The sequence below is a fragment of the Cetorhinus maximus genome, chromosome 7 (genome assembly GCF_964194155.1).
Source record: "Cetorhinus maximus chromosome 7, sCetMax3.hap1.1, whole genome shotgun sequence".
NCBI classification, from domain to species: domain Eukaryota; kingdom Metazoa; phylum Chordata; class Chondrichthyes; order Lamniformes; family Cetorhinidae; genus Cetorhinus; species Cetorhinus maximus.
In genome coordinates this window covers 40,499,009-40,521,748 of record NC_135885.1, presented here as the reverse complement: position 1 = coordinate 40,521,748, position 22,740 = coordinate 40,499,009, and the positions used below count along the sequence as shown (strand labels likewise).

General features: G+C 46.7%; 1 protein-coding gene across 1 annotated transcript in view; it reads left to right on the top strand.

Annotated features, from left to right (window-relative positions):
• The window catches only part of LOC144682737 (microtubule-associated tumor suppressor candidate 2-like), a 563,465-nt gene that overhangs the window by 225,451 nt on the left and 315,274 nt on the right, over positions 1-22,740 (top strand). The window contains exon 4 of the mRNA XM_078545375.1: positions 18,334-18,580. Within this exon, the coding sequence (XP_078401501.1) occupies positions 18,334-18,580 (247 nt within the window). The remainder of the gene's footprint in view (positions 1-18,333; positions 18,581-22,740) is intronic.

Here is a 22,740-nt window from a genome sequence, read left to right as displayed (position 1 = left end):
TGTCTTCCAGACTCACTTGCTCACTCTTCTAATTTTGGCCATGCATCTCCCCCTGCTGAACCTCCTCTCAGGATCCCATCCCCCCGCCAAGTTAGTTTGAACCCTCCTCAACCGCACGAGGAGGAGTGTTGGACTGTTGGTGAATTGCGAATTGGGGGTATAGTTACTGGTATTGCAGTTAAATGAGTTCTTCACAGACAATCTGGGCAGTAAGGGGCAGTCTAGATTGCCAACTTACTTCCTCTTCCTCTTTCTTTTCTTCCTCCTCCTCATACTCCTGCTCCTCGTTGTCCTGCTCCTCCACTAGGTGCTGTACATTTGGTGGTGATAGCTGCTACCTCATGATGGCGAAGTTAAGCAGTGGACCACAATAAGCTTGGCATCTGCTTTCCCAAGTACTACTGGGCTCCTCCAGAGCAGTTCGGTCAGTGGAAGAGTTGTTTCAGCACACCAATGTGTAGGAAAAATGCTAATATAACGCCTTTATGCAAAAATAGCGGGGGGGGAGGCAGAAAGTAGGAAACTATAGACCAGTTAGTTTAACGTCTGTCGTTGGGAAATTGTTGGAATCCATTATTAAGGAATTAGTAATGGGGCATTTGGAAAGTCAAAATGCAATCCATCAGAGTCAGCATGGTTTTATGAAGAGTAAATCATGTTTAACTAATTTGCTAGACTTCTTTGAAGATGTGACAAGCAAGGTGGATAATGTAGATATAGTATATCTGGACTTCCAGAAGGCCTTTGAAAAGGTGCCGCACAGAAGATTAATACACAAGATAAGATCACACGGAGTTAGGGGTAATATATTAGCTTGGATAGAGGATTGGCTAACCAACAGAAAGCAGAGAGTCGGGGTAAATGGGCCTTTTTCTGGATGGCAAGCTGTAACTAGTGGCGTGCCACAGGGTTCGGTCCTTGGGCCCCAACTATTTACAATCTGTATTAATGACTTGGATTCAGGGATAGAAGGTTCTATAGCTAAGTTTGCAGATGACACCAAAATAGGTGAGTAAGTAAGTTGCAATGAAGAAATAAGAAATTTACAAATGGATATGGACAGGTTAGGTAAATGGACCAAAATTTGGCAGATGGAGTTTAACATGGATAAGTGTGAGGTTATCCATTTTGGTCAGAAGAATAAAAAGGCGACTTATTATTCAAATGGAGAGAAACTTCAGAATGCTTTAGTTCAGAGGGATCTGGGTGTCCTCTTGCATGAATCGCTGAAAGCTAGTATGCAGGTACAGCAGGTAATAAGGAAGGCAAATGGAATTTTGGCATTTGTTGTTAAAGGAATAGAGTATAAAAATAGGAAAGTGTTTTCGTAACTGCACAAGGCATTGGTGAGACCGCACCTGGAGTACTGTGCACAGTTTTGGCCCCCTTACTTGAGGAAGGATGTAGTTGCATTGGAGGCGGTTCAGAGGAGGTTCACTAGATTGATTCCAGAGATGCGGGGCTTGTCTTATGAGGAGAGATTGAGCAGTTTAGGCCTATACTTGCTAGAGTTTAGAAGGATGAGAGAAGATCTAACTGAGGTATATAAGATGCTAAAGGAGATAGACAAAGTAGACGTGGAGCGGATGGTTCCCCTTGTGGGGCATTCTAGAACGAGAGGCCATAGTTTTAGGCTAAGGGGTGGTAGATTTAAATCAAAGATGAGGAGGAATTACTTTTCTCAAAGAGTCGTGAATCTGTGGAATTCACTACCTCAGAGTGCAGTGGATGCCGGGACGCTGAATAAATTTAAGGAGGAGACAGACAGATTTTTAATTAGTAACGGGTTGAAAGGTTATGGGGAGAGGACGGGAAATTGGAGTTGAGGCTGAAATGAGGTTAGCCATAATCGTATTGAATGGCGGAACAGGCTCGAGGGGCTGAATTGTCTACTCCTGCTCCTAGTTCTTATGTTCTTATGTAATGGTCTGCTCTATCATATTTCATATTTCGTAGGGCAGCTTTATAGACATTGTATGTATATTGTGCACATGTGCGTGGGTTGGGCACTGGAGACATCAGCCATGTCATAGTGAATAGCCCACCACCCAGTAGCCACCCTTTGGTTTGTTACGGTGGACCAAATACAGCTGGCACAGTGGACTTTAACAGAATGAAGGCATCATGATTGCTGCCAGGATACCAAGTGTTGACCTGCATGATATGCTGCCGATGTTTACCCACCAGCTAAATGGATGAAAGCGTAAAATCCCTTTCGATTCCATTATAGATTAGACCTGCGCAGCTTGCAAAGTGATGTGTGTGTGGACAATGACACCCTGCAAGATGGGGAATCCTGCAATCCTCACAAAGCCACATGTTCGCTCTGCCTGCTGGTTTCTGGCAAGAGAGACTGAAATGTAATTAGCTCTCATTTGAACAGTGTCTGAGGCCGCTGATACAGCTGTAGAGGACCACTCCTGCAAGACCATTGGACATCTTGCAACACTGCATCCTAGTCCTTGGGGCTTCATTAATGGCATTGCCCTCCACGGCTATCTGCACTTACTGCCCTTTGGCCCTGTGTCTGGTTGGCCACCTGGCCCCCTGTGAGTACAGAACACCTACCTTGAGTGCAGCGTACAAAAACTTGGGAGTCTGAACTCTCCTGTATTGTTTCCCAGGCCAGATTCAGTTCCTGGATGACTGCCAGCATCTGCTCCAGCCACAATGCACCTCCCCTTTAAGAAAGGCAGGCTGACTTTAGGTGGTGCTCACAACTTACAACGTTGGACCTTGTGCTAATGCTTGCAGCCAATGAACAACGTGGTTCACATTGGCTGCACACATCAATCATCCAAATGAGCAAACAGCATGAAGTTGGTGTGCTGCCTACATTACATTGAATGGGTGTGGATTACTTGTAATCATGCACTGAAATCCCTGTGTTCCTTTTCATGGGACTATCCAATTTACTCCCAACCTTTTATTTTACCAAAACCTGGACAAACAATTGAATATATCAAACAATTGACAATGTTATGCTTTGGTATGTGGCTGAATTGTACCATTCCGCTGTTGCAAATTTCTCTGCACACTCCGTTTAAATTAGTTCAAATGCTACTTAATGTTTTTAATTATCCAAAAATGTGTTAAATACTGAAGGCGGGTGGGTCACACTGTACAAAAGCAAAATAAAAGCAGAAAATGTTGGAAATAAACAGAGAAACTATTTTTTCCTTTTCAAATGCTGATGGACTTCTTGTTTAGTTTCAATGTTTGTGGTTCTTTTTTCAGATTTACAGCATGTACAGTTTTTTTCTTAATCTCTACAGTTGGATAATATAATCTCGCTTTAGGTCTGGGTTTGAGCTTCAGTCTAACCCAGGTTGATGGAGTGAAAGTTTATTTTCTGTAAGGATTCCAGGCACTGTGAATCTCAAATCCTGCAGGAGCCAAGTGCACTGTGCAACACTTCTCACTGTTCATCAGAAATTCATAATCTTAATATTGGCTGAGTATAAATTGGATCCAAAAATCAGAGTATGAAGCTGTGACTTCTCGCTTTGATTTGGCTGCATCATCATCACTAGCACCCACCTCAGGTGCTCGTCTGGCACTACCAGCACAACAGTTGTTTTGCTTCCGCTATAACAGCTTGAATTGACACAATACCCTGGATTCTGAGGTGCAAAATAATGCCACACATTGAAATGCAGCACTTATCCTCCTAAACTCAATCCCCTCAAGCTGGAGGACAGTGAAGATATAATGCATTCACAGCCAAGTTATATTGCTGCATGCAGTGAGTACTTTATTTTTGCTGCAATTCAGAGCACCAATATGCGTGAGTTTTTATGCATCTGCTAATAGCAGTGGTATGTTGTGTTTGTTCAGAGGAAATTGGAGCCCACAATGTATAACATAGGCATGTGCAAATTAGCTGCTTTATTTAATGTTTGTCTCTATCGGGCCAGCCGCTGCCAGACAGATACAACAGCAACATAAGGAAAGCCACAAGCAGCTAGTGTGGGAAGGGAAAGATTTCAGGTTGGCACAGTAACGACTGCTTCCCTGTAACTGAGATTGCAGCATATTGATAGAATTCATTTTCATTTTGAAGTCTAACATGATCTAGAAGCTTCAATCAATATTAATTTTCCTGAATTATAGAGAAGCACTCACTACTGTACTAATTTGATCTTTTTCACATCCCCGGCTAACTGTGCTTAAGACCTCTCTTATGGTATTGCTATATTTATCTAGTAGACCAGACAGGGACTCATTAAGTTACAGTTTTGCTTCTCCTTACCCCTTCCTCCCCTTACATTACATTACAGGCTTTGTTTCCTGTCAGTATTCATCTTTTTTCAAAAAAGGAAGCAAATTAGAATGAGGGAAAAAACTGCTTGCCTGCCTTTTTATCTATTTGTGTCTTTCTCTCATTCTCTCTGTATATATTCTCGGTGTTAGAAATAAGAATATCAGTCTCATAGGTGTGAGCCTTTTCTAACTGTCAATAAAACACAGCTAAAGTAATTAGCTAGCTTCAAAATTCAACCATTGTTATTATTTCAAATTTTGGAAAATGACACGCTTTTTCTCATTATCATCTCTCCTTCTCACTCCCTGTTCTCTCTCTGACCCTAGTCTCTGACTTGCACATTCACCTCTCTTATTCTCTTGTTCTAATCCCAGTCTCTTTCTGTCCATCTCTCAAATGCCAAAACTGACACGCACATGCACACAGTGGGGAGAGTTTTCCCAGCAATTGGAGGCCAGTTTGCATGTGTGCGGCGAGTTAAATCCCCTGGGATTGTCATTGCGTTGGGATCTTGACGTCTACCCTCTTCTGGGTTTCTGCGGGACGACATTGAAGGTGAGTGGGAAACCCCTTGGACCTGTTGGAATAAGTAATGAAGAGAGTTAAGAAGTCAATTAAAGGCTGTTTTAACTCTCAGCTCTGGATTTCCCAGCTAGGGGACCTAGGGCAGGCCCAACACACCGACGTGTAAAATGACACGCGATGATGTCGGGCCTGCACCCCAGCGTCATCGCATAGTCCCACGATATTTCGTTTGGCGGGTGCACACCGGAGTCTGATATGTAAACGGATTATTAAGGCCATTAAGAAAGTAATTGAAGTGATTAATGCTGCCGGTCCAGCCTTAAGGTTGGTGGGCAGGCGAAAAGGCCAAGTGGCCTTCGTGTTTTTTAGGAAACCTCATCTACGAGCAGGATGAGGTTTCCTAAAGCTTTTATTAAATAGAGCTTTTTTCCTAAATATCAAAACGTATCCCATTTCATGTTTAAATAAATGGTTAAATCATTTATTTAATTATTTCGATATTGATTCAATCTCCCTGAGGCAGCTCTGTGCCTCAGGGAGATTGAAGCACTCTTTCACGCGCATGCATGAAAGAGCGCTGGCCCCGACTCTCCCTTCTCTCCCTGCCCGCACAAGTAGCACTGAGCGCTACGGCTCATGTATTACGCTGGGCGGGCCTTAATTGGTCCACCGCGTAAAATGATAGCACGGAGCCAATCGCGAGCGGCAATTGGCTCTGTGACTGCCCGCTTCCGCCGAGCCCACTCGCCGCCTGAAAAATTCAGGCCCTAGTTCCTGAACTGTCAGCAACTCACCAGGTCACCAAGGAGAGTGCACAGCGGGAAGAGCTTCGTCAATGAAACTGACAAGCTGGGAAGCCTTTGATCTCTTACACTGTCGTGGGAGTTCCCCAGGGGTCCGTGTTGGGACCCTTGCTCTTCCTGATATATATTAATGACCTAAACCTTGGCGTACAGGGCACAGTTTCAAAATTTTTTGTGAATGATACAAAACCTGGAAGTATTGTGAACTGTGAGAAGGATAGGATAGAACTTCAAAAGGGCATAGGCAGGTTGGTGAAATGGACGGATAAGTGACAGATGAAGCTCAATGTGGAGAAATGTGAAGTGTTTCATTTTAGTAGGAAGAACACGAAGAGACAATATAAAATAAAGGGTATAATTCTAAAGGGGCAGTGGGACCTGGGTGTATATGTGCATAAGTCATTGAAGTTGGCAGGAGAGGTTGAGAGAATGGTGAAAAAACATAGAATATCATTTATTAAAGGAACATAGAGCACAAAAGCAAGGAAGTAATGTTAACTTGTATAAAACACCTGTTCGGCTTCAATCAGAGTATTGTGTCCAGTCCTAGCTTTTATTAAATAGAACTTTTTTCCTAAATATCAAAACATATCCCATTTCATGTTTAAATAAATTCTTAAACCATTTATTTAATTATTTCGATACTTAGGAAAGATGTAAAAGTATTAGAGAGAGTGCAAAAAAGATTCATGGGGATAGTTCTAGGGATGAGGAACTTCAGTTACATAGATAAATTGAAGAAATTGGGACTGTTCTCATTGGAGAAGGGAAGGTTGAGAGGAGATTTGATTGAAGTATTCAAAATCATGAGGGTCTGAAAAGAGTAGATAGGGAAAAACTGTTCCCATTGGTGAAAATATGAGAATGAGAGGGCACAGATTTAAAATAATTGGCAAAAGAAGCAATGGCGACATGAGGAGAAACATTTTCACTCAGTGAGCGGTTAGGATCTGCCTGAGAGTGTGGTGGAGGCAGGTTCAATCGAGGCACCTGAAAAGGAAGACTGTGCAGAGTTATGGGGGGAGGGTGGGGGAATGGCACTAGGTTAATTGCTCATTTGGAGACACGATGGGCCAAATGGCCTCCTTCTGCATTGTAACAATTCTGTGTTTCTGTGAAGAGCTCTAGCCATGGTCAAGCGAGAGGCTGATGTTCAAAGTACTTCTTCCCTAGAGAGTTACTCATACTGCTTGACAGGTTGGAAGACAGTTCACCTGTCCAGCCTTCACTTATCTTCAGCTGCACTTCCTTGCTGCCAGCCTCCAACTCGGCATATGGGAGCAGTTTATGCGACTCCACCTTCCACATCTGAGGGTCATGAGCAGAAGCAACACAATCACGGTCATCACCAACACCATCAGGCAGCAGCAGCTCCAGCTGCCTTCTCCCCACCTGCATGCCCTTCCACAGGGCAGAGGGGATGGACACAGAGATCTAGCTGGGAGGAGATGAGACCCCCACACAGGGTCCACAAGGAGGATCAGCTCTCTTGACTTGTCTGAGCAAGAGTGCCCCAGGAGGTTCAGGTTTTCATGGCAGATCAATGCTAAAATCTGCAGCCTCCTGGAGCTGACCTCCTACCCAGTGGAGCTCAAAACCCATTGCCTGTGGCCGATAAAGTACCTGTCACTGGAGGGCCACTTGCATTTCTGCCTCTTGTCAAGTTGTGTGCTCTCTCCTGTAAGGAGAGAAAGCAGAAAGGAGGCTGTGTTCTTGTGTGAAGAGGAGGGAAGAACCGTAGTTGTGAGGGTTCAGTGCGAGAGGGCAATAGTATGAGGGAAGTCTGAGTGTTGGCTGCTTAGATGGGAATGTGAGGAGTTGCTTGGAGAGAGAGGAATGAGTGGAGTTGCAAAGTGTGAGGAGTGCTGTGCAGGAGAATACTGGGAAAGTCAGAGTGTGGGATTTGGCACCTGAAAGCACTAAGCTACCCACTTTAACCGTCCCCCTGAAGTCCTTGATCCTTTTGGTGTACTGTCTCATTCTTAGAGGGATCACACTCCTGTTGATGATTTTCTTGGCCAGTTCCATCCATGCTTGCTTAGGTGGAAAGTTGTCCTATTCATCCTCGGGACATACCATCTCACTGCAGCCCCTCAGATCTCAGAGCAGGACTTCCATGTAAAAATGAGAGACCTGGGGATCTGCTCCCCAGGCCTCCTCTCCATTCCCGTGGTTGTTACAGTCTCAAAAATCCAAGTGCTGGTGAGCCCTTGTAACCCATGCTGTGGACCCATTATGACAAAATGTTGGAGGTCTACTAACATTGTACCTTCCTTCAAAAAGGGAGATAATTACAGACCAGTCAGTCTAACCTCGGCGGTAAGAAAATTATTGGAATCAATTCTGAGAGACAGGATAAACTATCACTTAGAAAAGCACGGATTAATCAAGTGTAGTCAGCATGGATTTGTTAAGTTTAAGTTAAGGAAATCATCTTTTTTAAAATCATCCTTTTTTATTAAGTTCTGGTCACTTCATTACAGAAAGGATGTTACTGCACTAGAGAGGGTACATAGGAGGTTTACCAGGATGTTGCCAGGACTGGAAAATTAAGGAAAGATTGGACAGGCTGGTGTCATTCTCCTTGGAACAAGAGGAGGTTGGGGGAGATTTGATTGAGATGTACAAAGTTGTGAGGGACCTGGATAGAGTGGATAGGCAGGGCCTATTTGCTTTAGCAGAGAGGTCAGTCACCAGGGGGCATAGATTTAAAGTGGAAGGATTAGAGGGGAGATGAGGAAAATCTTTTTCACCAGATGGTGGCAGGAGTCGGAACTCACTGCCTGAAAGGGTAGTAGAAGCAGAAAACCTTGTATCATATGAACGCTGTCTGGATGTGCACCTGAAGTGCTGTAAGCTAGGAGGGCTACAGGCCCAATGCTGGAAAGTGGGATTAGACTGGGTAGCTCTTTTTTTTTGGCCGACGCAGACAAGATGAGCCAAGTGACCTCCTTCTGTGCCGTAAACTTTCTATGATTCTCTGATAATCCAGGGCATGTTCCTGCCCACCCTCCCTGATTGGTTGGGGAACCTGGAGGCAGGGTCCTAATACCATGGCTCTGGGAAAGAGCGTTGGCAATGGCCACTTCTTCAGCATTTTTCTTCCTGACTGCAAATGGTCCCACCTTTCCAGCGGAAAATAAGTACAGAAAATTCCACCCAGCCTTTTAAAAAAAAAGCTCAATATAAAATTTACATTAGTGAGGCTTTTGAAAATGTGTTCCCTAGATTTTCTTAAAATCATTTTGCAAGATTATTGATAAAGCTGCTGGAAAATATTTCTTCAGTATAACTGAATGAATGGTACTAATGTATACTGGGACATTAGGTGCACAACACGTGCGGATTGCACAATTCAAATTCAACTCACAGCCCTGGGCAAAAATGCCGATTCCAAACCCATGTTTTTGAGATAGGATGAGGCCTTCAATTAAAAATGTAAAGACATTAAAAGATGCAAAAAATAAAATCAACAAACAAATTTAACCATGTTATTGTGAAATATTAAATTTTTTAGTTATGTTGCACCATTATTTTGGGCCTGGAAATTTTAATAACTGTGCAAAGAATGGCAGGTAGAAAAATTCAGAAAGCATTTTGAGTGAACTGTGAGAGTTCAGTTCCAAACTGCAGGGGCTGGATATTCGGGTTGGCGGGCAGGCGCGGCGGGCGGGCCTGGGAGCGGCCGGGAAACAGCCCACTGCCTGCAATCGGTCCTCGACTGCGATTTCATGCTGGTTGGCCAATTAACGGTCAGCCAGCATGAAAGGCACACTGAGAAGCCCAGCGCTGCTTGGGCCGGGGGGGTCAGAGGAGTGCGAGCACAAAAGTCTGCGCATGCACGGGATAGCCCTGAAGACAGGGAGCTGCCTCAGGGAGCTGAAGAATTTTAAAAGCCAAAATGAAGCTTTTGAAAATCGGGAAAAAATGTCCCCAAATAGGACTGACTCACACGAACGTAAACATAACAAAAATTTTGTCAAAACATTTTTTTTAAATTAATGACATAAACCTTATCCCACCCACAGATGAGTTTTCCTAAAAAATCTAAAGGCCGCTTGGCCAATTCGCCTGTCCGCCAACCGTAAGGTTGGACAGGCAGCGAAGAATGGCAGTTAATTGAAACTTTAATGGGCTCGATAGCCCTCTTAATTGTCGGTGGGTGCGCTGCCGACTGAAATATCGCACAAGTGCATGATGACATCGGGATGCTCGCCTGACGTAATCGCGCGCTATTTTACACCTGATCGGGTGGGGCGTGCGTCCACCTGCAGGCCATAAAATCCTGCCCCAGAGCTGGATTCCACAATTATTAGAGTGATGAAGTTACATAGCTGATGCAATGAATACAAATGAATTTGTCATGGAAAAGTTGTCTTGAAAATTGTGACAGTGTTGACAACAGGCTCACATTGTTTATTGTACATTCTGTCTCTGCTAATGTGGTTATTTTCAGAATATTCTTTGCCATTACCCACCATTTTATCCAAAGCCATTTTGAGCAGTTTAAAACATGAGCAAAACTGCTCTCCTATTAGTAAAAGCTTCAACACATAAATTTAAAATCAAGCAGAAGAATTTGTTCCATTGCCAATTTTATATTACCTTCATCAACCACTGTTTGTGATATTGATACAAAAGCGTAGCGCTGTCTGCCCTTGCTAAATACTTTAGCAACAGCAGAACACTTGCTGTAACCAGCAAAATACACAACTGAGTATCTTAAAAATTTATTGGCCAGAATTTTCCCATTGGCGTGCAGGGCCGGCCCCGCACACCGACAGGTAAAATGACGCGTGGTGACGTCAGGCGAGCGTCCCGACGTCACCGCGTGCCATCGCGATGTTTAGATGAGCGGGTGCGCGATGTTCTCCGATGTGCACCTGCCATTAATTAATCATGTAATTAAAGCGCTTGAGGCAGCAATTGTCGGCAATTTTTCGGGGCCCGTGCGATCTTCAGGACATTGCACGGGCACAACGGGCAGGCCAGTAGGAGACATTTGTATAAACCTCATCCACGGGTGGGATAAGAGGGGTGAGTGGGGTCATGAATGTTATCTTTCAGGTATTTAAGTGTGAAAGTTACTGATACCTGCCTCTGTGAGCAGGAATACTTCAAAACTCACACCAGCTGCTTGGACAGGAGTAAAGATCATTTTTGGAGCCTGCAGCTTTCAGGAAGTCTTCCCTTAGCCTGGGAATGGAAGTTGTGCTCTCCACTGGAGGCACCGCCTCTGAGGCGGAAGGGAGGGCCAGAAGAGGGAGGAGGCCAGGAGTCCACATTCAGCCTCCAGGGGAGCCACCTTTGGGAGGGGAGGCACAGGCACAAGGGGCACAGGGCCAACAGGAAGTCCAAGGTGGAAGGGGCCGTAGAAGATGCCACAATCTTGCTGCCAGGGTATACAGAGGGTGAAGCAGCTACCTCAATATGTCTCAGGTGCAGTGCCGAACGAGGCTCCATCACTCAAGGGAGACAGTCACCTCCATCTGTCAGATGATAGGCCCAGAGATCTCCGCAACCTGTGTGGGTGGGCACCCCATGCCAGTGGCTCTAAAGGTCACAGCTGCCCTCAACTTCTATGCCTCCAGCTCTTTCCAGCGGTCGGTAGTGATCCTACGGAGTCTCCCAATCAGCTGTGCACACTTGTGTCAAGCAGGTTACAGACACTCTGTTCAGGCGTGCATTGACTTTCATCCACTATTGCTGGGACGAGGCCAGCCAGGCTGAGTGAGCCAGAGGCTTCGTAGCTATTGCTGGCTTCCCCCGCGTCCAGGGTACAATAGACTGTACACATGTGGCCATCAAGGCACCAGCAGGTGAGCCCGGTGCCTTCATCAACAGGAAGGGCTTCCACTCCATGAACGTGCAGATAGTGTGTGATCACAGGATGCAGATTCTACAAGTCTGTGCAAGGTACCAAGGCGGCTCCCACGACGCCTACATCCTCAGACACTCCCAGGTGCTGGGGCTCTTCAGTGCTCCAGCCCGGCTTGATGGATTGCTGCTGGGTGACAAGGGCGATCCCCTCAAAATGTGGCTCATGACACCTCTCTGCCATCCAAGAACAGAAGCTGAGCAGCGGTACAATAGGTGCCATGGCTCCACAAGAGAGAGCCATTGGTCTTCTCAAGATATGCTTCCGATGCCTGGACTGCTCAGGGGCGCACTCCAATAACCCCCAGATTGTGTGTCGCTGATAGTGGTTGCATGCTGCGCTCTCCACAATCTGGCGCTGGAAAAGGGGCGACGCAGTGGATGAGGAAGACGTGGACGTAGCTGCTCCAGATGCACACGATGAGTCCAGCAGTGAGTCCAAGGATGAGCACGCCCTGGGAAATGCTGAGGGGGTAGAAGCTGACCCGGGCATACTCCAGGGAGGCAGGGACACCCAAGAGGCCTTAATCCAAAGAGCCTTCAGCTAGCCCAACACAGATGGACCTCCAACACACACCAGGGCTGCAGGCTCCATACTCGATACCTGAGTGCTAAATTTGCCTGGATAGTAACATTATCTCAGGCCCTTGTCAATAAAGCTCAATGTCAAACAACTCACTCATAACATCATGGGTTCCCGTCCACTTGCAGAAGTAAGGAATCACCCTGAGGCATGGCAACATATCAAAATTTAATGAGAGAACAAATGTAACTTCATAAACCAAAAAAAAAAGGTGTTGAACATCACACCAAGTCTTCCAGAAACTACTGTGGGCCAACATAAAAGCACCAGTGAGAAACCCGTGGTGTGCCTAAGGTGCTTTAAATTTACGCTACAGGTGCTAGGTCTAGGTGCTGTCCCTCGGCTGGCACTGGCTTCCGAGACAGCCTGCTCACTGTGCCGTCCTGTTGGCCTCGATGACCTTGGCGGACGTACTCTGGCCCGTGGAGCCTTTGATGGCCCCGCCTGGGAGGGAGTAGCCAGTTCCAAAGCTGGCTTCTCCCTAGTCGCTGCAGCCTCATCAGATGCCATGGTCACTGGCAGAGGGCAGAGGAGCTGCTGCCCTCATCCAGAGCGCCCTGAGAGGAGCCCGCAGAGACGACTGGCAGCTGCTGCACTGACGTGAAGTCACTTCGGACCTCCCTGCTCACTGTAGATGGATGGGCACCGAGATGGGATACTTGGTGCTGAAACCATTTCCCACACGGGCAATGACCAGCTGAGGTCAATGCTGCTGTGAGGGCTTGCAGGTCTGAGCGCAACCCCAGGAGGCCCTGATTGTTCTCCTGGAGGAGCCTCTCCACAAGAGTCGCCACTCTCTCCATGGAGGAAGCATGGCGCTCGGCTATGACGCTTATTGCATCAGTGATGCTCTGCGTGGACTCCTCAAGCATGGGCACCATGCCACACATAGCCTCATGTATCTCCGCCAGATCATCCCGCATACCCTGCTGCACTTCCAGAGTTTGCTGCCTCACGGACAACTTCAGAGGCACATCATCAGCCACCAACCGAGCATGTACCTGGTTCCCAGCAGTCCTCTGACTGCTGGCGCCCTGGGAACTCTCTGTCTCTGCCCGCACCTCAAGCGAGTGTGAAGTGCCCTCACCGCTGTGCCCCGGGACACTAGCCAAAGATCTAATTCCTGCCGAGGTGCTAGTATCTGCGCTGGTGCCTGCCTGGCAGAGATGGTGTGACGCTGGTGAGTGGATTTCCTCTGGGCCCTCAGGGGTGAGAGCTGGCCCCTCTGCCTCCTCCTCTCGGCCCTGCTCCGGTGATGCTGAAAGGAAGAACAAGGACATTTGATTAGTTACAGTGCAGACAATGTCAATTTGCATGCCGCTCCCCCGAATCATTATGCGCTCATCCTTCCATAATCAATGGCCAACCCACATCGCTAACTTCAGTCACTGAGCATTCAGCAGTGCCGTGGCTTTTGGGACACACATGGTGACCTGAGTGCACACCAAACATACCACCCCGTAGCACCCCAGCCTCACCGCCACCCAGATCCATGGCCTGCTGGTCAAAAGGTCTCAGGATCGCCAACAGGGCCTGCCCTCCACCAGTCCGCATTTGTTCCGACGCATTGTGCACAGCCTTTTCCTGAAAAGGAGAGAGGGGCATTGATTAGTCCAGCCTGCACCTGGATTCCCTTCGCATCCCTGCCAACCCAGCCAGAGTGGGACATTACAGAACTCCAGTTCTTCATCACTCCGCAGCTGCCGCACACTCACCTAGAGAAGCCAGGGCTGTCCCCCTCCCCCACCCTGCCTTTGCCCAAATGCTGCCTCCTTCACATGTGGCACCACAAAGTGTTACTTTGTTAAGCAAGGAAGCACAAGCACGTGGAGCGCAAAGACCAGCAGATGGATTGGTGCCCCGCCAACTGGAAGCTCCCCTCCCAGAATGTTAGCACCCTGACTTTGACATTCTTCCCAGTTCCAGTACTAAGTGTAGGTACAGATCTTTGACTTTCACCCCCATTCTATACTCTGCGTGCCAGCGTCACATGCTGCAGATGCAGAACCCATCCTAGCTAGCCCTCTCAGGGTGAACTGGGCACCGTCAATATCTGCTGGCAGACCCAGCGAGGGATACATGCCGTGAAGGATTCAATGCCGCTACTGTACTGGCCAACAGGAAGTCCAAGGTGGAAGGGGACGCAGAAGACGCCGCAATCCTGCTGCCAGGGTATACAGGCGACAAACAACTACCTCAATATGTCTGAGGTGCAGTGCCGAAGGGGGCTCCGACTCTCAAGGGAGACAGTCACCTCCATTTGTCAGATGATAGGGCCTGAGATCTCCGCAACCTGTGTGGGTGGACATCCCAAACCAGTGGCTCTAAAGGCCACAGCTGCCCTCAACTTCTATGCCTCCGGCTCTTCCTAGGGGTCGGAGGTGATCTTTGCGGAGTCTGCCAATCAGCTGTCCACACTTGTGTCAAGCAGGTGACAGCCCCTCGGAAGCAGGACCTCCCGCCGCGCTGCCACCGCCTCCAGGAGGGCAGCTAGGCACTCGTCTGAGAAACGAGAGGCACATTGCCCTGCTGCCCTACCCTCCAGCCTGGCCTGCCCTGATGGCCTGCCATCCGGCCTGGCCCGCCCCAATGGCCTACCATCCGGCCTGGCCTGCCCCAATGGCCTACCCTCCGGACCTGCGTGATGCACATTAGCCCTCTGATGTGCTCTTCTCCTGGCCATCATGAACAGCCTTGCAAAGACTGCCAGGCCTTCATTTAAACAGGCCACCAGGTCACCATTGGACCTGGCGATCTGTGTACGCCCGCCGCTGCCCGCCTACTCCCGCTATCCTCGGGAGTTGAGAAATATGCTGGGCAGACCTTAATTGGCCCGTCCGCGTAAAATGGCGGCACGGACCCAATTGGGTCCACACCTGCCCGAGCCTGCTCCCGCACGGCCCGCCCGACATGGGGAAAATTCTCCCCATTAATTCATTTGGTTTTTCAGGATCTGGACACTGATTTCCCATTATCCAACAATGGTGGTTTCCAGATAAGTAAGTCATAAATTGCCCAGGCCTGAATTTTTCCCGCGTCGGATGGGCTGGGTGGGAGTGGGTGGGGGCGGTCATGGAGCCGATCGCTGCCTGCGATTGGCTCCGCGCTGCCATTTTAAATGGGCGGTCCAAATAGGCCTGCCCAGCATAATACGTGAGCGATAGCGCTGAGTGCTACCTGTGCTGGAGGGGGGAGTAGGGAGAATCGGGTTCAGCACTCATTCATCCATGCGCCCGAAAGAGCGCTTCGATCTCCCTGAGGCATGGACCTGCTTCAGGGAGATTAAAGTACTTTTGAAAAAAATAAATACATGCAATAAAAATTTAATGAAACATGTCCCCTCATGTGACTTTGCCACATGAGATGGGACATGTTTTTATTTTTCATGAAAAGTTTTATTCAATTTGTAAAAGTTTTAGGAAACCTCATCCCGCTCGTGGATCCAACCATTAGGTTGGATGGGCAGTGTAAATTTGAAGTTAATTAGCTCCTTAATAGTCTTACTAGGCTTTTTAATCATTGGTGAGCACGCAGCCGACTCTGGTGCACACCCGCCGAACGACATGTCGCAAGACAGTGCGATGATGTCGGGACGCACGCTCGACGTCATCACTCGTCATTTTATGTGCCGGTGTGTCAGGCCCGCCCCCGCACGCCAACTGTAAAATCCTGGCCCCAGTTTAACATCAGAGTGGTTACCAACTGCAGAAGTCTGATTAAGTTTAAATGCGATATTTTGGAAAAACAGCAATATTTCTTAATGCAAATAAGTTCTTGCCTGATACCCTGCTTATTGAACAGAAACAAAGGTCTTAATTGTAACTATCAGCTGCCCGTGGCAGACTGAGACCAGGTCAGTTTTCCTGCCAGATAACTTCCTATCCATTCTGGGCAGTAAGTGGCAAAGAGTGGTGGAAAATCACATGACTTGGAGGCTGCTGACTGAGAACAGCTAAGTGGCAGGATTGGCTATTGGGGCCATCCTGTGTGGGATTTGGTGATAAGACAGTCGTGGAGAGGGGATGTGGGGATGGTGGTAGCAGTGGACCCCCAGAAGGAAAAAACAGTAAAAACTGGGAAATTAGACTACTGGTCCGAACTGGTCTTGTATACCTTAAAATGGAACGCCAGTATAAACTGGAAAATAAGAGTACTGGTCCGAACTGGTTTTTTCCTTCGTGGCGGTGGGGGGGGGGTGGGGTGGGGGCATGAGTCCATGGCAGGGAAGGCCGTACATTTCCTTGGGAGGCAAGGAGGGAAATATCTGGCTCCACAAGAAAAATAAAAGGAAAATTTTAAAAAAAGGTTACCTACTGGCCTCATTTCTCTTCCTGGCACTATGTTGGTCTAGCGAGAAACTCACTCCAACTTCCTGCTTACGTTGCTGAGTTAAATTTCAGTAAGGTACCAATGCTGCCATCTGGACCCGACATGCATAAGAAAAGATCTGCCGACTTAAAGTGGGCCTCCTTGCTGCCTGCTCAGTTGAGCAGATTAAAATCTCAGTCAGCCTGGCAGCTCCAGGGGAGCTAAGTAACCGGGACATGTTTAACTTCCCACCTGCCTGAGCTCTGTAGGGTTTAAATATCAGAAAGATTTGCATTTATATAGCACTTTTCGCAACCACCGGACATCTCAAAGCACTTTACAGCCACTGAAGTACTTTTGAAATGTAATTACTGTTGTACTGTTGTAATTACTGTAGGAAACGTGGCAGCCAATTTGCGCACACCAAACTTTGGATGACCAGACGCCCTCGTTTTGCCGGGACAGGCCCAGTTTTCACTAAATGTCCCACTGTTCGGACAGTTTTCTCCGAATTGCTCGAGTGCAGTTTTCATATCCCTTGAGTCCCCTCCCATTTAACCTGTCCCTTGCATCCATTTACTGTTAGCAAACCCCAAAAAAGCCCTTGTGCTGCTCTGCACCCATGGAATCAGAATGCACCCCACTCACGGACCATTAAGTGGCTGGGCCAAGACACCCCTGCATGCACATCCTCACTGGCATCCGGAGCCAGAAGGGAATCAGCCTCTGGGTGACGACGAAGGATTGACAGCGGTATCCGCCAACCGCAAGCTACGCTTGATGAAGCAGTCGCACGGCGCCCATCGGTAAACCACCAGTCAGCATTGTTGAAGGTGGCAGGCAAGTTCGGTCTAGCCATGGCATATTCAACCAAACTTCCTATTGAAAGTTTGTGTGCTCTCCTGCTTGCGGCTCTGGGTGCAAATGGAGGATATTATGGGAAAATATGAAATTGTCCATTTTGGCAGGAAAAACAAAAGAAAAAATTATCTAAATGGTGAGAGATTGAAGAGCTGTGAGATTCAGAGGGATCTGAGTGTTCTAATGCATGAATCGCAAAAGATTAGAATGCAGGTACAGCAAATGATTAGGAAAGCTAATAGAATGTTATCATTTATTGCGAGGGGAATTGAATACAAAAGTAGGGAGGTTATGCTTCAGTGATATAGGGCATTGGTGAGATCAGATCTGGAGTACTGTGTACAGTATTGGACTCCTAATTTAAGGAAGGATATAAATGCATTGAAAGAAGTTCAGAGAACGTTTACTATGCTAATACCTGGAATGGGCGGGTTGTCTTATGAAGATAGGTTAGACGGCTAGGCTTGTATTCGCTTGAGTTTAGAAGAGTAAGATGTGACTTGACTGAAACATATAAGATCCTGAGGGGTCTTGACAAAGTGTATCTGGAGAGGGTGTTTCCTTTTGTGGAGAATCTAGAACTATGGGTCACTGTTTAAAAATAAGGGGTTGTCCATTTAAAACAGAGATGAGGAGAATTTTTTTTCTCTTGGGTTCGTGAGTCTTTGGAACTGTCTTAAAAGGCAGTGGAAGCAGAGTCTTTGAATATTTTTAAGGCAGAGGTAGATAGAGTCTTGATATGATAGGAGGTGAAAGGTTGTAGGGGTAGGTGGGAATGTGGGGTTGAGGTTACAATCAGGTCAGCCATGATCTTATTAAATGGCAGAGCAGTCTTAAGGGGCCGAGTGGCCTACTTCTACTCTTAATTCGCATATATGTATGTTTGTACATTATATCATTATGTTATTAAAAAATTACTTTAATGTCTGTGGTGTTTCAGGGGCATTATTCGATAGTCTGTTCATTCTGTTAAATGTTGATATAGTCAGATTGGTTTGTCACAGAATAAAAGTCACACCAATCTGCTTGTTTACTTAAACTGATACAATTGTAGACGTTATGCGACAATGGGTTAAGTAAAACTTAATTTCTTTCTTTTTGCTCATTTTTAGCCAGAAACCCTTGCTCCTGGTCGAATTGGTTCTGAGCAGAATGTGGCTTCAGTTCCTGAAGAGAGCTCGAGTTCTGCACCATATACAGCTGTTTCTAGATTACCTAAGACTCTCAGGCCACCATTAGGTCTAGGTGCTATCTCGAGGCTTCCTGCGGCAAAAAGTAGACTTGCCTTCCAGAGCCAAAGAACATCGATAAATTCCACTGCACTTCAAATTCAAGGGCAAGTTGGCCAGGAAATTGCAGGTAATGAACCAGTAATTCTGGTATTAGATCAGTGAGCTATTTGAATGTGAAGGTTCATGTCTGCATCCAAAGTGTACACAAAGTTGTTGCTGCACTTTTTGTTATAACACCTACAGTTGGCAGCTGTGAGGGAGATTAATTTCCAAAGAATTAATAGAATTTACAATACATAAACAGGATTGAGTTACCTGAAGAAATAGAGAGGGTTGATTAAGCTATTGTGGTTGATGTATGTATCTAGACTTTCAAAATGCACCAGACAAAGTACCACATAATAGACTTGTTTGCAAAATTAAAGCCCATGGTAAAAATGAAGCAATGACTGCATAAACACAAAACTGGCTAATGGACAGAAAGTAAGGAGTGGTGGTGAATGGTTGTTTTTCAGACTGGAGGGTGGTATATAGTTGGAACCCCCAGGGGGTCAATATTAGAAAACCGTTTTGATATGTATTTGCAACCTGGACACGGGTGTACAGAGCATCATTTCGATGTTTGCAGATGACACGAAACTCAGAAATGTAGTAAACGGTGAGAAGGATAATAACATGCTTCAAGAGGATGTAGAATGGCATGGCATGACATGGCAGATAGAAATCAATGCGGAGAAGTGTGAAATGATTTGTTTTAGGAGGAAGCATGGAAATAGGCAATATAAAGTAAACGGTATATGTTAATGGGGCTGCAGGAGCAGAGAAACCTGGGAATTTAATCTTTGAAGGTGACAGATAAGCTGGCAAATCTATTCAAAAGCATAGGTGATCCAATTGGCTTTATAAATAGAGGCATAAGCTGTAAAAGTTGGCTGTGTAGCACTCAGACCAGCACTATCAGTGCCATTTTGGTCTTAAATTGAGTCTGCACTACTTACAGTGTGAATCGTGCCAGGTGCCATTTTGGGGAAGTCAGTAATGTAGTGTTAGAAACATGTGCCAGAAGTTTATGGAGTAGGCAGATCGTGACATCAGTAAGATTGATTTGATGCCAGTGCAGCCGTTTTTGAGCTCACACTCCAGCTAACACCCTCTCTTAAGCTAAATTCAGTGGCGGGATCACCCATGAAGTGCCATTTAAAAGGATCAACACGGTCAAGTTAGTTGCTGATTAATTTCTACTGGCTCTGTCTGAGTATGTAGAAGTGTTTGGTGGTTTGCAGGGTTGTTTAAAGTTAATGGGGAGGGAGGAAGTGATGCTGACGTGGAAAAAGGCTTGGTTTTTAACTTAAAGGGTTCTGGTCAGACCACTTGCTCCTAGTCATGAGTGATGTAGTTACCACCCCCCTTGACCTGCAGTATGACAGGGTGATGGAGCAGAGGCAACAAAGAAGAGGACAAGATGTTTATAGAGGGAGGAGGAGAGGAGGCTTCTCAGCAGGAGGCCTTATTCACCCAGGGTCCTTGAAGAGGTGCATAGACCTGCAACCTCAAAGCAGGGTAGGGACAGAACTGCCTGTGGCTGTGGAGGGGATCATTGTTCTGAATTTCTTTGTGTTCGCATCTTTCCAGGTTGGAGTGGGTGACATCTCTAACATCGCCCAATTCACCATTCCATGCAATGCGAGGTAGATGGCTAGTGCACTTTATGTCAGGAGAGGGAAGTTCATTCTATTCTCTCTGACGAGATAGAAGAAGGCAGAGGGTTTACATGGTTTCACTGGGGTAGTGGGCTTCCCCAGGGTGCACGTATGTGACTTTGCTGCCGCCACATTGCAGATTTGTACTGCAACCCGGGAGTGTTCCACTCCGTGAATGTGCAGTTTGTGCAACCATGCTCAGCACATCATGCAGATGAATGCCCAGTACCAATCAAGGTGCCTTTTTCTGTACCAGCCCACAGGTCCCTTGGTATTTGAGCCACCACCTCAAACCAGATGATGGTTGCTTGGGACAGACCCAGCAGAGGCGGCAGCACAGTGGTTTACACTCGGGAGGGAGTTGCCCTTGGAGTCCTCAACATTGACTTCACTTCCCATGAAGTCTCATGGCATCAGGTCAAACATGGGCAAGGAAATCTGCTGATTACCATGTACCACCCACCCCTCAGCTGATGAATCAGTATTCCTCCATGTTGAACACTACTTGGAGGAAGCACTGAGGATGGCAAGGCTGCAGAATATACTATGGGTGAGGACTTCAATGTACATCGCCAAGAGTGGCTTGTAGCACCACTACTGACCGAGCTGGCCGAGTCCTAAAGGACATAGCTGCTAGACTGGGTCTGCGACAGGGGATGAGGGAACGAACAAGAGAGAAAAGCATACTTGACCTCATCCTCACCAACCTGCCTACCGCAGATACATCTGCCCATGACAGTATCAATTGGAGTGACCACCACACAGTGCTGTGGAGATGAAGTCCTGTCTTCATATTGAGGATACCCTCCATCATGTTGTGTGGCACTACCACTGTGCTAAATGGGATAGATTTCGAACAGATCTAACAACTCAAGACTGGGCATCCATGAGGCACTGTGGGCCATCAGCAGCAGCAGAATTGTACTCAACCACAATTTGTAACTTCATGGCCCAGCATACCCCCCACTCTACCATTTCCACCAAGTCAGGGGATCAACCCTGGCTCAATGAAGAGTGCAGTAGGGCATGCCAGGAGTAGCACCCAGCATTCTTAAAAATGAAGTGTCAACCTGGTGAAGCTACAATTCAGGACCACTTGCGTGCCAAACAGCATAAGCAGCAAGCGATAGACAGAATTAAGTGATTCCACAACCAACGGATCAGATCTAAGCTCTGCAGTTCCTGTCACATCCAGTTGCTAATGGTGGTGGACAATTAAACAACTCATTGGAGGAGGAGGCTCCACAAATATCCCCATCCTCAGTGATGTGGGAGCCAGACACCTCAGTACAAAAGATGAGGCTGAAGCATATGCTACAATCTTCAGCTAGAAATGCTGAGTTGATGATTCATCTCAGCCTCCTCCAGAGGTGCCCAGTATCACAGATGCCAGTCTTCAGCCAATTCAATTCACTCCATATAATATCAAAGAACGGCTAAAGGCACTGGATACTGCAAAGGCTATGGGTCCTGACAATATTCCGGCAATAGTACTGAAGATTTGTGCTCCAGAACTTGCCACGCCCTAACCAAGCTGTTCCAGTACAGCTACAACACTGGCATCTACCTGGCACTGTGGAAAATTGCCCAGGTATATCCTGTCCACAAAAAGCAGGACAAATGCAACCCAGCCAATTACCGTCCCATCAGTCTACTCTTGATCTTGCAGGCAGGTCAAAAAGGATGAAGAGGGAAAGTTTAAATTTGTCATACTCATTTAGAATGTTATTTGTGACTTTAATGATAGCTATTTCCCTACTGTAACAGGGAGGAAATATGATTGGAAGAATTCCAACAGAGAGTTCCAGGAAAGATGGCCATGAAGTTGCAAGGCAACAACAGGTTCAAGGACTTTGGAGAGGAAGGAGAAGTTGAATAAGGGGCAGTGGTTTGCAAGGACAGTAGGGACAAGGATTTTTTTTTTTGAGGAGAGGGACAGCAGATTTGAAAGAGAGGTGGACAATACCTGAGGAGAGAGAATTGTTAACAATGTCAGCTAACAAGGGAGCCAAAATGGGAAATTGAGTGTTCAACAGTTTGTTGGGAAAATGGTCGAGAGAACAGGAGGTGTGTCCCATGGACAAGATGAACTTGGAGAGGGCTTGAGAAGAGAAAGGAGAGAAACTAGAGAAAGATGAGTGTTGGGCAAGTGCAATCTTACAGAATGTTTGGTCTGTTGGGTTAGGAAAAGGAGCAGAGGAAGCTGACCAGATGGTCTCAAATCTTAATGATAAAGAAATCGGTGAGCCCATCTCACTGGTTGATGGAGGTGAGGGTTTAGGGAACAAGGGAGAGGGATTTAAGAAGACGGTTTGCAGTAGGAAAAGAAGCCTGTGTGTTTTGCATTCCAGGATGATTTTTGAATAGTGAACAGTTTTGTCAGACAAGAGTAATCCCCTCACGTTGACTAGGGTTCATGACTCCTCTGAGGCGCCATGAACCATGACTCTTTAAAAATGTGGCCTGCTTCCATGAAAACTGTGGAGGAGTAGGACATACCTAACTCTGCAATGAGCAGGCCAGGTTCTGAGTGCTGGACGTGAGCTATTGACCTGAATCTGCACCCTTTAAAGGCACTGCTGAAAAT